The sequence below is a fragment of the Peromyscus leucopus genome, chromosome 23 (assembly GCF_004664715.2).
Source record: "Peromyscus leucopus breed LL Stock chromosome 23, UCI_PerLeu_2.1, whole genome shotgun sequence".
NCBI lineage: Eukaryota > Metazoa > Chordata > Mammalia > Rodentia > Cricetidae > Peromyscus > Peromyscus leucopus.
Window position 1 is genome coordinate 19007583 of NC_051082.1, and position 20609 is coordinate 19028191.

The following is a 20609-nucleotide window of genomic DNA, read 5'->3' on the forward strand; positions in this document are numbered from 1 at the left end:
GACGGGTCTCAGGGTCCTTGTTGTATATCACACTCAAACTGTGTACATTGTGATTTCACTGAAGCATGCCTTATTAGGAGGCTCTGTTCTGAGCAATGGTAGACAGCTGAGTGTCCACCTGCCAGAGAAGTGGAATAGAAAGCCCTGCCCAACTCTGCAGATGCCTTACCTGGATGGTGGTCATGCCCAGTTCCTGGCCAATCAGGATCTGCCCTCCTTGCAGCTTGGCAATCCTGGGCTCCTCCACCTGCATGAAGTCAGTTATCAGCTCCGTGATATCCACTTGCCAGTCAGAGCCCAGCAGGTGGGCCAGGTGTCCCCCGGGATCAGGCGCCTCAGCCACAAACTGGGTCAAGACTCGCACCATGGCATGCTGGTACTGGAGGGTACAGCCTCGGCCCCTCTTCTCATCATCATCTTCCTCCTCACTGTCTCGAGCTGGCCTGTCAAAAGATATTTATTTATTAGGGCAACTGTCAGGGACTCCATGAGTCCACTTCCAAAGAGTCCAGCTTGCTTAGGGCTCAGGCACACACAGGAGATCCAGGGTGTTTAACCACTGGTGCGGCAAGAGTTCTAATTGGACAGATGGGGAGGTATGACAGGTGGTTAAGATCTCCCCAAAGATCCCCACTTCTGGCATTTACTCTGTACCACCCTCTCTCATCAAGTGCTGAATGGGTTTTATGACTCTATTCAAAAGGGATTGGACAGTCCCTCCCTTAATAAACATTTTCTCTTAACCTATACTAACAATGTATAATAATGGGTTTCATTATGACGTTTTCATATATGTCCACGATGTATTTTGATCATATTCCTCATCCCCATCGTTTTTCCTCTCTCATCCCCTCCCACTCTCGCTGATGGCCCTTCCTTTTACTAACCGACCCTTCTACTTTTGTGTCTTTTGTTGTTTTGAGGGGTTGGACCAAGGAGTTTCACTAGGGTTGCTTACAGGGACAAGTGTGAGAGACTATTTACAGGAGTATCGCTTTTACATTTACCTATGGCTGAACCACTGAAGACCATGTCTCTCTCTTCCCAGCAACCATTACCTGCCAATAGACATCAAGGGTCAAAGGCTCCTTGAAGATGTACACTCAAGTAATGGTTGCTGGGTAGGAGAATTCACAAGACCTTTTTATTCATTTCTTAATACAAGGTCCCACTATGTAGGCCAGGTGACAACTCTCCTGCCTCAGCTTCCTAGGATGTATTCCATCATGTCTGGCTACATGATTGGGTTTAAAGACAGTGACATCAGCCAGGTGGTGGTGGTGGTGGCGGCGGCGGCGGCGGCGGCGGCGGTGGTGGCGCACGCCTGTAATCCCAGCACTGGGAGGCAGAGGCAGGTGGATCTCTGTGAGTTCAAGACCAGCCTGGTCTACAGAGTCCAGGACAGCTCCGAAGCTACAGAGAAACCCTGTCTTGAAAAACCAAAAAAAAAAAAAAAAAAAAAAAAGACAGTGACATCAATGTAGTTTGTATTCTATGGTTTCTGTCACTAGCTCTCTCTGATGAAGCAAGATGCTGTGTTCTGAGCTGTCCTATGGAGACACCCATCTGGCAGGTCCCTTGTCTACTGATCAGTAGCTAGTGAGGAGCTGAGCCCTATGGACAATGCCTGAGTGAGCCTTCTCTGCAGGAGCCTCCAGATGGGGTACCAGCTTCACTGGTAGACCTCAACTTTCAGGACTTCATTAAGCCTCACCTGGCTGCTCCTGCACAGACTCTGAGAGACTGTGCATATAGTTCTTCAAGCCATACTGAATTTTAGATTAAGGCCCTGCATCATACAGTGTTCTGATTTCCTTTCTGATGCATTGATAAAATGCTCTGACCCAAAGCAACTTGGGATGGGGAGGGTTTATTTGGCTCACACTTCCTGGTCAGAATCCATCATCGAGGGAAGTTGGGGCAGGAACTCAAGCAAGAACTTGAAGATAAGAACCATGAAGGATGCTGTCTTTTGGCTTTATGGCTTATGTTTATCTAGCTTTCTTATACAGCCCACAATCACTTTTCTAGTAGATGGCGCTGCCCAGAGTGAATTGGCGCCCCCTGCATCAATGAATAATTAAGACAATTCTCTACACACATTCACATAGACCAACCTGATCTAGACAATTCCTCAATAGAGATATTCTGCCAGGATGACTCTTGGCTGTGTCAAGTTAACAATTTAGGATAACCAGGGCATACAGTAATATGTAGTTAATATGACAGAGCTGTAACGACTGGCAAAGTCCTCTAAACCAGCATCTAAAAGAGGTGAGTGTTTACCTTGAGCTTAGTGAGATGCCATAATCAAGGCAGACAGGGACAGATGGCTTCAAACAGACAGATGTTAGCCATTCCCTCACTGTCTGATACCTTGTATGCACTGGCCCCTTCCCGCTATCATCTCAGCCTTCATTCACATATCAGCTACCCGCTTCTCAGTGAGCTCATAGCCCTATGTGAGTCCATCAGCTTTGGTGGCATTGAGATGAGCATGCAGCAGACCTGGTTAATTCTCTGCCTGCATCATAATCATCATCATCATCATTAGCAGCAGCAGCAGCAGCAGTAGCAGCAGCAACAACAACAACAACAACAACATCCACTCACCATCTATCCCAGCCCCTGGAAACCCAGTTCTCCAAATAAATATCTCCAAGAACCATCTTCCCACTGTCCATGGCACCAACTTCCTCTTCAAGCTGTATCGTCTTCCAGATGTCACAGGACTAGAGGTGTGGACCTCAAAGGCGAAGACTATCCAAGTCCTCCCAGTGACAACCGATTCCCCACCCTCCACTGCATCACAGCCCGTGGAAGTCTTTCCTTGTCTGCTGGCATATGCTCACTCACTCAGACATTTGAAACGTCTCCAGTGCATGCATGTGTATGCATGGAGGTCCCTGCAGTGATGGCCAGAAAAGAGAGACTAAACTTCTATGACTCTGCCTCTCTGGTCCTCACCTGGATTTCTGATAGATGACCTCTCTACCAAATTCCACCCAAGTGTGCTACAGGTACACTAAGACAGACAAGCTTCAGACTTCTCACCAGGGCCGAGTGCTCAGAGCTCCTGTCCTGGGTTGTGGAGTGGCATCTTAAGCTCATCTTTCTCTAGCTGAAGTCTTGTGGCTGGAGTCCAGCTGCCCACGAGGCAGGTTCTAGGCACTTAGTTCCAGTAAGTCATCAAGTGAACCCTTGCATCTACTCTTTCTCTTGCCTACACAGGTGGTTAGTCACCTATGTGTTTCCCTCTTCAGCCTCAGTACAATGGACATGACTTTCTGCTCTGGATGCCCAATGTGCAACACACACACACACACACACACACACACACACACACACACACACACACACACACACACACGATACATACAAGCTCATACCCACCTACCTTTTGTTGGAGACAACAGGGACCCTCCAGCCCTTGATCTGGTTCAGCTCCATGTCTGAGACCTCAATCTGCAGGGGCAGCCGTGGCACCCACACTGTCATCTCCAGGGGGCTGCTCAGGTGCTGGTAGGTGAAGGTGACTGCCACGTTCACCTTGCCCTTCATTTCCTTCCCATTGACAAAGACGTAGTCACATCTGTCAGAAACCTGGTTGGGAGGAGGGAGAGAAAGAAGCAGGGAGGCAGGAGGTGAGCATCATCACAATCCACAGACCAGGGAACAGGGCAGTGGCCATGTCTGGGACTCATCATTGTGAAGTAGGGCAGGCACAGGCAGTTGCTCTGAATGAAACACCTGGTGACAGATCAGATCCTGCAGACGGGACTAAGGGTCTTTGATAGACTGTTTTGGTAAGTAAAGTTGTACACATTTGTCTGTTTTCCTATTGCTGTGGCATGCATTTGTGTTTGTATGCATGTGTGTGTACATACATGTGCAGGTGGAAACGGAGGTTGATGTTGGGAATCGGCCTTGGTCCACCTTCCACCTTATTCATCAAGGCAGGGTCTCTTAATCAAATCCGGAGCTCACCTATATGGCTATTCTCGCTAGGCAGCTTGCTATGGGTAGCCTGTGTGTCTGCCCTCCAAGGCTGGGATCACAGACAGGCTGCCATGCCCACCTGATATTTATTTGAATTCTGGAGGTCCAAACTGAGGTTCTTAGACTCTCAGGACAAACATTTTTTAACTCCTGAGCCATCTCTGCAGACACAAAGGGAAGGATCTTGATTGATGGAGATTAGCCCTGCTTATTTGGGTTGGTCCTGGGTGTGTTCCAGCTGTCCTTTTTGAGAGGGACACTGGCAATGTATAGGAAGGAGGCAGATACTGTGAACATGGGGACAGCAAGCAGTGCTGCCAGCATACAGGTCAGGGAGGGTTGGGAATGGGGAAAGTCAGTTTGGAAGCTGAAGAATCCCAGACTGATTCCTGATTCCAGATTCCAGACCCTTGACTTTCAGAACTACAAGGGAATAAACATATTCTTCCAAAAGACGGCTGGTTTGTGGCTTGTTGGTTCCAGTAGAGAGTGGACCCAGAGTGGAATAGAAGGATGGACTTTGGGGCAAGAATGAGTCCCCTCATCTGTGCCTTGCTTGTCCACACAAGGAGAGGAAGGCAGGTGTGAGGAACCTCTACTCATTGACCACCAGATATGATACAGGTCAGGGATGCCTGCTGAGCTCACCCAAAGTATCATCTCAGCCTCAGGACCACACAGGAGGCAGGCACCATTATCAGCAGCATCTCACATATGATGAACCCAAGGCCAAGGGACACCGATGACTCTAACCACCCCGGGACCATGTTGAAGAGTAAGAGACAGGGCTCGATGTCCCTCTGTCTGCCCTGTCCCCTTCCAGGTGCCGTTTCAGCCCCAGGGTTCTTACTTTCCACCTTAAAGGATGGAAAGCCTACTTTTAACACTTAAAGGGGTGTGAAAGAAAGCAGACCAAAATGAGTAGGTTGTGCAAAGATCACAAAGGCCTCTCCAGGGAAAGCGCTTTTGTCCACTTTAGAGACAGCGCGGATGCAGGATGCACAGGACAGGCTATTGTGAGGCTCAGCCTGTGTGGGGAGGCCAATCGATAAGCGCAAAGAGAAATGGGCACCCGGCTCCACTGAAGACGACTTTGTCATCTTCAATGTCTGCCAATAGCAAAAGTACTTAAATCTGATTGCATTGTCCAGCGGGACTAGCTACGGCTAGTTTATTATAATTTGTGGTCTGGCCAGAGCTTGCTTTGCTTCAGGGCCCAGGGAGTTTTTAATTTAAGACCTTTTCTCTTTCAGGATCTCCGCTTATATGCAGGTTGAGCATTCTCAGAGGCTCAGACTCCTTGAAAGAGAGAGGGGGGGGGAGGGAGGGAGGGAAAGATGGAGGGAGGGAAGAAAGAAGGAAAGGTTGAAGGAGGGAGAGACAAGAAGGAGGAAGAAGGAGATGGAGGAGGGAGGGAAGGGAAAGGAAGAAAGGAGAGGAGGGAAGGCTGGAGAGAGGAAGAAAAAGAAAAGGATACCATGAGAAACTGCTGTAAGAGTCATCTTTAGAGCAAACGAATCCTTCATGACCTTGACTCTCAGGGCCTTCCTGCCAAGCAGATGACCCATTTAAAGGAGCTTGGAGCTCATCCCAGGTGAGAGAACCACACAGCATGCCTTTGCACAGAACAAGGTGTGGGCCGGGGTACGCTAATCACTGCTTTGAGTGTAAAACTACCTTCATCATGGCTTTTTGACTGAACGTTGACTCCTTGAGGTGGCAAAACGCAGTGGCAAATGTTGGTGCAGACGAGATAGGACCTGGGGCTGTGAGGCAGAGCTGTGCACACAAGGTCAGGGGACATTGGAGCAGGGCTGTGCACAGGACCGATGATGTCCTGGGTCCGTGGGGCAAGGGCTGTGCACGGGACATCTTGTGTCCATAGATCAAGGCTGAACTCACATGTGGGTGTGGGAGGTATTATTTAAGCTAAGCGTATAGACAAGCTACCAAGAGTGAGGCTGGAGGCTTGAGAATCTGCCTCTGTGACTCTCTGAAGACACTCATGTGGTACAGTCCACATCCTGGACTCCGAGGGAGTCCAAAGAGCTGTTCAATTAGCGATCTCTGGTTCTCCAGGATGCCGGGGCTTGCCTTCTGCCTTTCCTGCTGTGGAGTGAGGATGTGACCATCATAGGCTGTGAGCTGTGAATACCAGTGACAGGCATCTCTTTCTTGCTGGGACTAACATTCTCCACATGAGTGACCAAGTTTACCTGTGGCCCTATAGCTGCTACCTGGCTGTTGGCAAGATGGTGGCTGATGCCAGGCCAAGATCTCAGAGTTGGAGCTACATGTTGCTGCTGGCACAAGCAGGGGTCAGTGACACAGTTGAGAAGAGCCCTTGCTTGGTGTGAGTCACCATAGCCATCACCCTGACGGTTTGCAATACAAAGGGGCCGTGTTCCAAGGGCTGTATTCGTAAGTCAGAACCTGCCAAATCAATGGCATCAGTAGGCTAAGCCTGGCTGACTGAGATGGATGAAGACAGACGAGCTCACACAGCTCTAATTATCAAAAACTCAGAATGAGCCAAGAATGTAATTGGGGTCCCCACAGAGCAGGGGTCTCTGTCTTAAGTGACCTCACACACTTCCAACCTCCAGGTTGCAGGAAGGGCTCTCTTAATGCAAAGGGCAGTCCATGAGAGAAAGTGGAGGCAAACAGGAAATACCAGTCACAGGGGAGCAATGTAGCCTAACAGCTTCCCACCAAGGGGATGGAGTGGGGAAGGAAGTGCCCGGGCAGGACACACAGATGGTAGTCTAGCCTCAAAGGGGGACTTCGGTGGTTGGTTCCTGGACACAGTTCTCCTAAGCCTGTGTTTGGGAGGTTTGGGATGCATCCTAGAGACATCAGTGGCTATGAATCATGCTTTTTATCCACTTAGAAAACATTTATATGTGCGTACACACACGTACATGCACATGTGTGTAGAGGCCAGGGGTCAATTTTAGCTGCCCTTCTCGGGAATGCAGTTCACCTCCTTTGAGATGGAGTCTTTCATTGCTCTGGAGTTCACCAACAAGTCTCAGCTTGCTGTCCAGCAAGCCCCTGGGACCCTCCTGTCTCTTCCTCCCACCACTTGTATTACCAGTGTGTGCTGCTGTACCTGACTTGGGGGCTGGAGAGATGGCTCAGCGGTTAAGAGCACTGGCTACTCTTCCAGAGGACCCGGGTTCAATTCCCAGCACCCACAAGGCAGCTCATAGTTGTCTGTAACTCCAATTCCAGGGGATCTGACACCCTCACATGGACATACATGGTGGCAAAATACCAGTGAACATAAAATAAAAACAAATTTTAAAAAAATGTGGGATTGGGGGATTACATTGAGGGCCTTACACTTTTCAGACAAATACTTTACCAACTGAGCCATCAATCCCAGGATTGATTCTTTTAAAATAACTTTTTTACAAATATATTTCATTGTGTCCATTTAAGGTTGATAAAATGATACTTTGGGGTTAACATGGATCCTGGAAACATTAATACAGTGAAGGAAAGTAATGTAGCCTCGTCTTGCATGGCAGCCAACATTTGTTTCTGTGGCTGGAATCTCCTTCACCAGGACTTCAGAGTCAAGCCTTCACAGCTGGCCTCTGCGTAAACCTCCTGAGAAGTGTGACTTCACAGAGAACATGTGTCCTGTGTCCGAAGTCACCAAGCTCATGGTCGTTACGCACGGTGGCTGTGGGGGACTCAAACTTCTTTCTGATTTTACCTCCTGCCTGATCTCTCCTGGTTCTTACCTTGCCTTAGATTCTCTCAAGTCTGCCCTCAGGAGGGCGCATACACATGATTGTCCTTTCCTAGCTCTGCCCCAAATAGCCTCCTCTATGCTCTCCCAGCTCCGGAAGACCTGCTGTACTTGGGCTGGCCTTCAGCTGTCAAAACATGAGTCTCAGTTCCTAAGTAGACAGGGCTCCCCGTACATGGGGGTGGGAGATAGGCACACACTAGGCTTGTTCTTAGGGGATCCACAGGAGCAGGTCCCCTCTCTCCATCTATCCATAGCACCAGGTGCTTAGACCTCAGACTCCCCCTTCTGAAAGACGAACCAGAGAGATTCGACCATCTAGGTGAGCTGTCAGACTTCATCACTTCTCCTTCAAGTATGACTAACGGGTACATGTCGAATAATTTATTAACTAGCCCTTTACCATGTTGGCGGCTTCAAGGAATGATCAAGTAACACTCTCGAGTCCCCTCTGTAATCCATTTCCAGCCAATCTCCCCTGCTCTGTGACGGAGACAAAGCTAATATTTCTGACTCTCGTGTGCATAATCCTGGCACTTATGTGAATTTAATGCTAGCTCTAGCGCTTCTGGTTAAATGCTGGCCGGATTTAAATCTTATCTAAATATCACATCTGTGGCAAAAATTTATGTCCTCTGGATGTTTTTCTCTCCCCTCTCCTTTCTTTCAAACGCTACAAGGAAGGATAATGAACTCTTATCTTTCCTGCCTCAAACTGAGCAAACAGTGACATTCCACAGGAGGCTGGCATCTGAGTCTTAGGCTGGTGGGACCCTCTTGTGGTTGGTCTTTATCTTGGGTGAAAAAAAAAAGTGTTCGTGATGATGGTAGAGGTAAATACCACAGCTGACATTTAAAGTTTGCTAATGCAATGCGCTGTGTGTAGCACTAAAGCCTTACTCCATCTATTCTTTGTGATAAATACACTAAATAATATGCTTTGGATGCTAAAGCCCCCACTCCCCACTCAGAGGCTCATGTGTTTTAACACTTGACTACCACCTGGTGGTGCTGTTTAAGGAGGTTGTGGGTTGCAGTCTGATTGTTCTTTGCTTTATATCTAGAATCCACTTATGAGTGAGTACATACTATGTTTGTCCTTCTGAGTTTGGGTTACCTCACTCAGGATGATATTTTCTAGTTCCACCCATTTGCCTGCAAATTTCATGCTGTCATTGTTTTTCTCTGCTGAGTAGTACTCCATTGTAGATATGTACCACCTTTTCTTAATCCATTCTTCAGTTGATGGGCATCTAGGTTGTTTCCAGGTTCTGGGTATTACAAATAGTGCTGCTATGAACATAGTTGAGCAAGTTTCTTTGTGGTATGATTGAGCATTCCTTGGGTATATGCCCAAGAGTGGTATGGATGGGTCTTGAGGTAGATCAATTCCCAATTTTCTGAGAAACCGCCATACTGTTTTCCACAGTGGTTGTACAAGTTTACATTCCCACCAACAGTGGAGGAGTGTTCCCTTTGCTCCACATCCTCTCCAACAGTGACTAATCCAGACTGCAACCCACAGAATCAGGGAGGCTATATGACAGGGAGGACCCTAGGATGACTGTGGCTTAGAATAAGTTTTGGGTTTACTCATAAATAAAAAAAATAAAATAAATAAAATAAATAAACTAATTAATTAATTAATAAAAAGTTGTAAAACAACAACAACAACAACAAAGGAGGTTGTGGAACCTTTAGGGCTATGGCCTTGCCAGCAGAAATGAATCATTGAGAGTAATGGGTCTTGAGGGTGGAATCCATTTCATGTTGTGGCCTGAGCTTTCTACATCTCTCTCTCTCTCTCTCTCTCTCTTCTCTCTCTCTCTCTCTCTCTTATGTATTAGTATGTATGTATGTCTTATATCTCTATTTCTCTATCTCTGTCTATCTATTTATCTATTTAATCTGTCTATCTATCTATTTCTATCTATCTCACTGTCTATATCTCTATTTATCTATCTATCTCTATCTGTTTGTCTATCATCTATCTATCTATCTATCTATCTATCTATCTAATCTGTCTATCTATTTCTATCTATCTCACTGTCTATATATCTATCTATCATCTATCTATATATCTCTACCTATCTGTCTATCTGTTTGTCTATCATCTATCTATCTATCTATCTATCTATCTATCTATCTATCTATCTATCATTAATTTGGACTAGGGAAATAGCTCAGTGTGTAAAGCACTTGCCTTGAAGGCATAGGAACCTGAGTTCAGACTCTCAGAATCCATGTAAACCTGGACACAGCAGCACAGCCCTACAGTGAGGTGGAAGGTGGAGACAGGAGACTCTCGGAAGCCTGAGGGCCAACTAGATCGGCATGCACAGCAGAGAACGAGAGACCTCATCTCGGGGTGGAAAGTGTGGACTGAACCCGAGGTTGTTCTTCAATCTCTTCGTGTCTGTTGTGGCACACTTGTGGTGTCTCTGTACTCACACACAAGAGCAGACAACACACACACACACACACACACACACACACACACACACACACATACACACACACACCCCATGAGAAGGAATTAAATGAAAATGGTGACTAGGCTATGTTCAGTTTGACAGGAATCTTTATAAGAAGGTCAGTCCAGACATAGGGGTGGAAGATGTGTATACAGTGGGAAGGCCAGATATGGCGAGTGAGGAGGTGGCCAAGGAGACAGAAATCAATTCTGCCTTCACCTTGATCTTGCTCCTATATGTATATATGGAAGTGAGGGAACAGATTTCTTCTACTTAAGCCACTCACCCCACCCCATGGCATTTTATTATAAATAGCCCCGGAAAACCATGCAGCTGACGGTACAGGTGAGCACAGTAATCTAAGAAGTCCCTGGAGGCCATTTTCCTATTTCAGGAGACAGTTACCAGCTTGAATGAAGAAGAGGCCATTAGGGACTCAGGGAAACTGGCCTCTTGAGTAAGCTCCATGCATCAGTGCAAGTGAAACCTGACTTCAGGGACGGCTGTCTTTCTAGAGCCTTCCCAAGGTCTCACCCATTTTGGCTTATTTTATTCTTATGGTATTCCAGTGAGGTGGCAAGCATTAAGAGCACCATTGTACCAAACAGGAGAGAGGCACCCAAGATGGAGCAGTGTCTCTAGTTCACCCGGTGTTCTGGTTCGCTTGAAAAGCTAATTTGCCACAACCTGGGAGGAGGGTCTCAACTGAGGAATTGTCTAGATGAGGTTGGCCTGTGGGTTTGTCCGTGTCCGTGTGTGTGTGTGTGTGTCGTGTGTGTGTGTGTGTGTGTGTGTGTGTGTGTGTGCTGTGAATTGTGGTGCTACCCTGAATATGGGTGGCACCATTTCCTAGGCTGGGCTCTGATCTGTCTAAGAGTGAAGAAAGCTAGCTGAGTATGAGCAGAAGCCAGCAGGCAACGAATCTATCTATCTATCTATCTATCTGTCTGTCTGTCTGTCTGTCTGTCTGTCTGTCTATCTATCTATCTATCTATCATCATCATCATCATATCTATCTATCTATCTATCATCTATCCATCATCTATTTATTTACTTATTCATTTATTGTTAATTTTTTAAAGTTATTTTACATACCAACCACCAGTTTCCCCTCCCTCCTCTTTCTCTGTTCCCTCCCTCCACCTCCTATCTACCTCCCCCATCCACTCCTCAGAAAAGGTAAGGCCTCCCATGGGAGTCAACAAAGCATGGCGCATCAAGTTGAGACATGAGTAAGCTCCACCCCCTGCTTCAAGGCTGAGTAAGGAATCCCACCACAGGGAATAGGTTCCAAAAAGCCAGCTTATATACTAGGGGCAGATCTTGGTCCCACTGCTAGGGGTCCCACAAACAGACCAAGCTACACAACTGTCTCCCACAAGCAGAGGACCTAGGTTGGTCCCAGGCAGGCTCCCTAGCTGTCGGTCCAGAGTCTGTGGGCTCCCATGAGCTTGGAGCAGTTGTCTCTGGGTTTCTCTGTCATGATCTTGACCCCCTGGCTCCTACAGTCCTTCCTCCCTCTCTTTAACAGGACTCTGGGAGCTCGGCCCTGTTTTTGGCTGTGGATTTCTACATCTTCCATCAGCTCCTGGGTGAAGGCTCTCTGATGACAATTAGGGTCTTCACCAATCTGATTACAGGAGAAGGTCAGCTCAGGCACATTCTCCACTATTGCTAGGTGTCTTAGCTGGGGTCGTCCTTGTGGATTCCTGGGAGTTTCCCTGGCACCAGGTTTCTTTAAAAAGAGAAAACAGAAGTCAAACTAGAATATATGACTGGGAATGTTTTAGAATTGAGGTGTTTGTGTTTAGGCTATTTCCTCCAGTGAGTGAGGCCATGGAAATACAAGTCAAGTAAGAGAGTATGTTGGGTAGAAATGCAGGACTAAGAAGGAATGGAGCCTGGAAATAAAGATCTGGCAGAAGGGATGTTATTAGAGGGGGTTCTCTCTGCTGGCTAGAGCCAAGCCCTAGTCCCCATGTCTTAGTTCCCAGCTACAGTCATCCTAAAGACCGCCTAGAACAGAGGGGTCCCCAAGAGTCACTTATTAGAGTCTATCTTTCTCAACACCCCCCAAGACCGAGTGAGACCCTTCATGAGGGAGTGTGGCAGCTTCATCTTTGTGTGCCACATCATGCCTCTGGGATTACAGATTTGCACCAACACGTCCGGCTTTTACATGGGTGCTGGGACTCGAACTCAGGTCCTCATGGTTGTGAGGCAAGCACTGCATTGATCCATCTCCCAAGCTCCATGTTCTTTGATTTACTCTGGTTTCTCATTCTTGAAAAAAAAAAAAAGTTCAGTGTTTGGCATTAATACGCCAATAACTGTGGCTCTCTCCTGATTTGGTGGGACTTGCAAGAGCTGTGAAGGACAGGGACAGTTCCTCATAGGGAGAAGCTGTCCGTGTGTGCACTGCCCACCAAGGCCCAGTTGTGATGAAGGATCTCACTCCTGTGGTAGATATGTTCCCAGCTAGGTCCGGGACTCTGAGCAGAAAGAACTCTCTCCCCAGATTTCCTCATACCACACACACATTATTCTGCCTGGGCTCAAAGAGGGCACAGGATGGTCATGGTCAAGGTCTTTTGCCTTGTCCCTGGCCTCACAGCAACCAAAGGAGGACAGAGGAAGAAGCAACAGCTTCCAGGACTCACTGAGATATGCTCATTGCTCAACCTGTCAGCATACGGTGAGCAGGCCGAGCATTACTGTGTTCTTCCAGCCCGGTGACTGGGAAAGAAGGAACTTGATCCTCTCTGGGAATGGAGAAGATAAACTTACTTTTCCTTCATTTGGGTGGTAATGGGTCAAAGCCTTCCTATCAGTAGCTCACCTCTCTCATCCGTCATCATGCTGACCTCTCTCTGGATGTGTTCAGCACAAAGCAACTTCACAACAGTCTATTCTTTAAAGAGGTCATCAGTGACCTCTCTTTAGCTGGCTGCATCCTATGTAACAGGAAGTGGTCTATGTCGGCCCTGTAGCAGCAGGACCTATGGGTAGTAAGTGCCCAAGGCTTGACCATATGGATGCTTCCGATCTTTCCTTGAAAGAGGAATGGGAGGTTTTCCTCTAGACTGGATAACCTGTGTGAATGGCCTTTGGGATGGTTTGAATAAGAATAGCCCCTGTAGGCTCATATGTCTGAATTCCTGGTTCCCAGTTAGTGAGAATTTGGCGGAAGGATTAGGAGCTATAACCTTGTTGGAGGAGGTGTGGCACTGGAGGGAGGGGGGCTTTGAAGTTCAAAAGACTCACACCATTCCCAGTGTCTCTCTGCCTGCCTCCTGCTTGCAGATCAAGATGTAAAGCTCTTAGATGTTCCCATCTCCATGCATTTGCTCAAGCCATCATGGACTCTGACCCTCCCAAACTGCAAGCCCCAAATTAAATGCTTCATTTTATAAGTAGCCTTGGTCATGTTGTTTTATCACAGCATCAGAAAATAACCAAGACAATCACCCTCCACTAGAGTTCTTCAGTGGTCATCCTGCTCGGTCACACACTGTCTTGGAAGGCAGTCCTTGTTAACAGTGGAAAACATTAAGTCATCCCCTATGGTCCTTCTTTGATGAATGCATCAGGGGCTCCTCTTGCTCACCTTCTCCAGGGATGATCTCCTCTCTGCTGTTGCAGCAGTCTGTACACGGTGCATTTCTATATCATCTTCTCTGCATCTGCTGGCAAACTGCCCATCCAGCTTACCTCCCTACTTGGTTCCTGGTGGTGGTCGGGAGAGATGACTCAAATCCTGCAGACTCTGAGGACACATGCCTGGTTCTGGTGGAGCAGCTGTGACCTCCAGCAGCAAGGTGGGAGGCCAAGGGGCTCGGGTTGACTTCTCTCTGCACACCCCAGACTGTGTAGATTCCCAGGAGCCCTGAGCTATCTTGTTTTCTCTGCCGCGTCTGGGAATTCACATCTTTTACGCGTGGTGCTTCCTGAATACCAGACACGCTCACCCTGCAGAATGAGCCATGTGCAAGCCCTGCCTGTCCCTGTTTCTACCTGACCTGTTTCTACCAACATTCTATTATGAAAAGCACTAATCAGGGGAAAATTGAAATTGTTCAGTAAGTACTCACGCCTACCGCCTAACTTTGATAATTAACGTCTTACAGTATTTGCTTTATCACAGATCTGTCCACCTCACAGCCCTCTGTCCATCTGCTTTTTGTAATCCATCTCAGAGGAAGTCACAAACACCCACTTCCCATGCCGCCAAAGGCTTCAGACCACATGCTATTAAGTGGAGTTTAACAATCACTAAAAAAAAAAAAAAAAAAATGTAACCAAACAAACCACTTTGTACTCTTATCAGGGGAGGACCCTGTTACCATTGGACATAAGTAAAGTTAACTCCCTTCAAGTAGGTGCAAAAGGAAGCACTATCAGGAGAAACAGGACATATATAGAGCGAGACCCTCCAGCTTGGCTGGGTCCCACTGGGTAGGTGTTCTGGTATATCTCTGGCTGTGTGACTGTGAACGGCTCACTTCTCTGCTTCAGTTCCCTATCTGTGAAATGGGGGATGGCCCCAGCTTTATCAGGCTGTTTGAAGACCCAGTAAGCTACTGTATGTAAAGTCCCTGGACCTTCTCCATGCAGTATTTACTCAGGAAAGCACACCGTCTGCATTAGGTTTCAGCCAATGAAGGCAGCCAGTGACAGAAGTGTGCTCGCCTCTCCTTTCAAGAGCCTGGGCTCCATCCTTAGGACCCACATGTTTGAAAAACAGAATGATTTCTACAAGTTACCCTCTGACCTCCAGATGCGAGCTGCAGCATCTATGCCTCCCCTTACATTAATAAAAATGTAATAAAAAATTAAAAAAATTAACTTTATTTTTTTAAATTATAAAAATAACAGAGCTGGAGAAATGGATCAGCATGTAAGAGCGCTTGCTGTTCTTTCACAGGACCCAGATTTGATTCCGAGCACCTACCAGGCAGCTCACAATCATCTGTAACTCTAGTTCCAGGGATCTGATGCCCTCACCTGGCTTCTGTGGGTACTGCATGCCTGTGATGCACAAACATACGTGCAGGCAAAACACTCACACACAGAAAATAAAAATAAGTAAGTCTTAAGCTAGGTAGTGGTGGGCACACATTTTTAATCCCAGCACTTGGGAGGCAGAGGCAGGAGCAGGAAAATCTCTGTGAGTTCGAGGCCAGCCTGGTCTATAGAGTGAGTTCCAGGACATCCAGGGCTACACAGAGAAACCCTGTCTCAAAACACAAAACAAACAAAAACAAGCAAACAAACAAAACACCAGTCTTAAAAAAAAATAACGTATACCAATAAACATTAAACATACATGGTAGTTATCTTTCTTATCAATATGCCCAAATACCTGACAAGGGGCAATGGAAAGGAGGAGTTAACACGGCTAACACATTGACAAGGGATACAGCCCATCATGGTGACAGGGAACAGTGGGGCAGAGCAGGGAAGAACATGGCTCAAGAAGGGGTTCAACACCCTCTTGTGGGCAGGGGCTCTCAGGCCACGGTGCAGTGTGGGCTGGTGGCTGTGTCTCTAGTCGCTGGGAGCTGGCCAGTATGCACAACATTGGGCTCCATGACTATACAGCCATGAATGGGATCAAGCAAGCGTTCTGCTCCCGATGTGGAGCGATCACAAGGATTCATCCTGAAGGGAGGAGGTTGGCGCATGACTCCCAGGCTAGGGCTTTCCAATTCTCTTTTATAGGACTAGTATGAACAGCCACCACCTTCAGGAGTCCATCTGGGCCTGTTGGTGATTGATGTTCCCTCTCGGAAGGAGAGGGTAGGGAGGGTCACAGAACTTTCATGAGTATCCAGCCGCCCTTCCCAACCAGTTGTAGCTAATTTTGCCCCAATTGTATGTGACCTCAGAGTTTCAAGGAGGGCTTAGCCCAGTGGTTCTCAACTTCCTAATGCTGTGACCCTTTAAATAGAGTTCCTCATGTTGTGGTGACCCCCCAACCACTGAATTATTTTCATTGCTACTTCAGAACTGTGATTCTGCTACTGTTATGGGTTGTAATGTAAATATCTGTGTTTTTCAATGGTCTTAGGTGACTCCTGGGAAAGGGTCATTTGACCCTCCCCCAAGGGGTCATGACTCATAGGTTGAGAACTGCTGAGCGAGAGGATAGAGGTGGAGAAGGATGAACAGAGGAGCTCTCCACAGCCATGGACCAACCATCATCCCTGCTGTGTGTGTAGTCTTCTACCGTGGCTGCCATGTTCCTGCCAATAACCCCTCACTCATGCTCTGGAAGGAAGCCTGCTAAAAATGATTAGTTTCCCAAAGTGAACCTCAGTGGATTCACCTCTCAGTTTGTCACTGAGGTCTTAGGAGGAAGGGAAGGTGTTGTTCATGGCTCCTCCAGGTAATGAATTTTAGCATCACATTCCCACCACAAAGGCCAAACTAATGGACAGAACAGCAGTCCTCAACCTGTGGGTCACAATCCCATTTTGGGGTCACATAGCAGATATCCTGAATATGTGATATTTACATTATGATTCCTAACTAGAAAAATTACAGTTATGAAGTAGCAATGAAATAATTTTACAGTGGAGTGTGAGTCACCACAACATGAGGAAGTGTGCTCAAGGGTTGCAGCCTTAGGAAGGTTGAGAACCACTGTGATAGAACATCACCAGTAACAGTGAAACTGACCATCAGAACATGCCTGTGAAAACCAAAGCTGGCAGCTGGGCATACCAGTCACAGCCAGGCAGGCCAGAGGTTTCCTCAGGGCTCCTGTGCAAAGAATTTCTGTGGTGGAGGAAAAAGAAAGACCATTTTCATATGTATATAAAACTTTTAGAAGGGCCCACAGGAGAAGCTACAGCATCCACAGGGAACAGGGAAGAAGGGACCATGGGCCTCAAGTCATGGAACACCTGGAGCCCCAGGAGCCAGAAGAGGCAGGAAGGCTCCACCTAATGAATGCTGTGGATACCTGGATGTCAATTTCCATCCATCATGGTGGTGACAGAGTGAATGTTGGTTTCAGAAGGTGATCCAGTTTAGTGGCAACTAAAGAAAACTAAACACCTGCTACATTAGCCTTCTCCACCAGGCTCGAAAGTCTGCCTGTGACACACCACTTGGCTGAATTGCCACTGAGTGCTGGGAGAGGCTGGGTCCCAAGCCCAGGCAGCTATTCTCTTATTCTTGCTGTCCACAAAGGGTATCTTTAAAAAAAAAAAAGAGCCTCATACAAAGTGAGATCACCCATCACTTCTGAGAGCTCCAGCTCAATCTCATCTTCTAAGGGAAAGAGAGCCACTTCTGGAAGTTTCCTCCCTCTCCATCTCTCCAAAGAAGCCTGACTTCTCCCATTGCGATGAGCTAGAGGGTTCTCTGTCAGTGCTGAGCAACTCGAGAGACAGACAGCCTTCTTGGGATGAAGGCAAGTTAGCACCAACTACACATGCACTTCAAGTGGAACTTGCTTGCCAGGCCACTGTTACCCGTGAACGGTGTGGTTGGTGTAGAGGTCCTCAGAGTAGTGCCCTTGCTGCCTCCACAGAAACCCCTATGGCTTGGCATAGGGGACAGGTTGGAGAGGGCCATAGCCAAGAGACACTTGCTCCATCCCTGACACACTGGCTCCTGCCTCCCCAGTAACCCAGTTATTCATTATCCTTTTTAATAAATTGCATAAACCAGCCAAGGTTGGATTCTATTATCTGCAAATAAGAATTCTGGGAAGTTGGAACAATGGCTCAGCAGATTAAAAACAGCCATACAGCAGCTTACCATTGCCTGTAACTTCAGTTCCAGGAGATCTGACACCTTGGCCTCTGTGGGCATTGCACACACATGATGCACAGACATACATACAGATGAAACATGCATGCACATAAAATAAGAACAAATAAACCTTTAAAAAATATTTCCAGCCTTGTGGAGATGATCACATTTGTAAAATAAAATAAAATAAAGTAAAATAAAATAAAATAAAATAAAATAAAATAAAATAAAATAAAATAAAAGGTGTGGATTGTTGTCAGCATAATTATTATGGCTTCTGTTTCATTTAATTGAGGTAGTAGTGACTTTCATAGACCTGAAGTGATTTTGGCCTGGGACTCATTATGGAGCCAAGGTTGGCTTCGAATTTGGGCAATCCATCTGCCTTGGCATCCTGAGTGCTGGGATTACTGGCATGAACACTCATGGGTTGGGACATTGACCAGCCATGGCAGGAAGTTCCTCTGGAGACACACAGTGCAAAGGGCCACCCTGCAATTTAGCTAGTGAGACAGGAGCTCTGTGGGGGAACGTTCCTGAGTCCCAGCTTACGGTGCCTAAGTCAAGCTCACTCGAGGTGTTTTGGTTTGACTGTCTCATGTGGTCCAAGCTGGCTTTGAACTGGCTATGTAGACAAGGATGACTTGAACCACTGACCCTCCTACCCCCACTTTACCACCAGCATGCACCACTACACCTGGTTTGTACAGTGTGGGGATCAAATCCAGGGCTTCATGTGTGCTAGGCAGCCACTTTGTCAATGGAGGCACATCCTTAAAATTAGCCCAGGTAAAACAGAGGGAAGTTACCCCCCCAATATTAATATCTATACTTCTATACATTTATGACTATATTTCCATATTTATATCTTGTCTGTGGCCTTTACTTGGTGGCATCTTCAGCCAATTAAGATGTCTCAGTGGCTGCACAGCATTGGGGTTACCACTGACCTCCTTTGGTCTCAGTTTCTTTTTCTGGCATAATGATGTTGGCATGTCCTACCTCCTTGGATATCTCCCCTGCCACTCCCTAGCACTGACTGCATAGAAGGCTGAATGAATGTGGCAGCCATGGGGGAGAAGCTACTTTTGTCCTGCTTCTCATTTAATTAGTGCGGATAACATATCTTGCATGTGAAGCCATTCAAGGCTGCAGCACCCCATCCACAGCTGAAGGGTTTGGCTAATTGGAGAACAAAACGATGCCAGCACTGTGGTAGGAGGGGAGCAGTGTGGGATAATGACTTTATAGTGTGCGTGTGTGTGTGTGTGCACTTGGCAGGGATTAGTGCTAAGTAGTGCCTACCCAGAGTTAGCACTGGGGCTTTCTTTTGAACAGATTTCAAGGATCTGATAGAATGAGCCGCATCGGACGGCTCTGTCCATCCTGGTAGCACAAAGGTCTTACATTCACAAGGAGCTCGTCTGCTCATGATTAGTATCAGGCAGTTACAAATGAGTAGCTAGTTTTACATGATGGAAGCGATATGCCATTAACGCTAACAGACCTGTCACTGGGAAAATGAAATGCTTGGGGCTAGAAGCCGGATGCCACATCTCCAGGAACACTGGGCATGTGATGGCCCACAACCAAGGGCCGTGTGAAGAAAAGAGTATGCAGTCCCTGTGACTTGTTCACTTCAGAGTGACTGTTGGAGAAAGACCAGTGGGCAGAGGACTCGTTCATCATCTGAATTTTGAAAGAGACAGGAAATAGTGAAATAAACAAGTGCAAATGCTCTGTGGCTTCCCGTGATATGGATACCAGGGAATACATTTCCTCAATTTGTGGTATCTCCATCATCCACACCAGCAAGCCTTTTTCTAGTCTGCCATGCTGTCTTTTGGAGGAAATGCAGCACATTTCTGCAGGATGATGAGCTCACCAAGCTTTCATTTTTCTGTGCACCAGATATCTCCTTGCCTCCTAATCTGAGGAAGCCCGGAATGGCCAGGGTTGATTTTATTGTAGCATCTAAGACTTAATAACAGAGCTTCCTGCAGGTCCCCAAGGTGTCTCGAGGGCCGCATTTCCATCCACACAACGTACTAACAATAGCAAACCAGCCAGATGCATGGGACACATCTGCCATGGGAAGGTCATGGGACCAAACCATCCTCTAGCGTTTGTTAAATGCTGGGGGATTTTAAAAGACACCTCCAGCTCTTCCCCAGGCTCCTGACAGGTTGAAGGGAGAGGGCCACACAAGCGCACATTAGAGCTAAGAACTGAGGAACGAACTGGGCAGAGTTATGGTGGGTATTTGACCAGATGAGGGCTCCTAAGTACCCTCTGAATATGTCTGGTTGACCAAGATGCTGACACAGACTGACATGTGTCTCTTACCTTCCCCGTCCATCTTCTAACTGCAGTGGTTATCAACAGCGCCAGCCATAGACAGATGAAGCATTTGTACCCCACCTTGTCCCATGGCTTTAGGGCATCAGTCACCTGGGCATTTGAAGGAAGGTGACATGAGGCCATGCCTAAGGTCCTGGGTAGCTTGGGCCTGCAGGGTTTCCTGGGTGGTGGAACTTCCAGTGTTCCATCTCACTCAGTCCTGGATGACTTATGACAGCTGGCTGCTTCCTGCTTAGCCATCTGAACGCATA

General features: G+C 47.2%; 1 protein-coding gene across 1 annotated transcript in view; it reads right to left on the minus strand.

Moving 5' to 3' along the window:
• Positions 1–20609, minus strand: part of Tmem132d (transmembrane protein 132D) — a 632953-nt gene that overhangs the window by 8328 nt on the left and 604016 nt on the right. Inside the window, 2 exon segments of the mRNA XM_028870206.2 lie at positions 170–443; positions 3398–3603. Of these exon segments, the coding sequence (XP_028726039.2) occupies positions 170–443; positions 3398–3603 (480 nt within the window).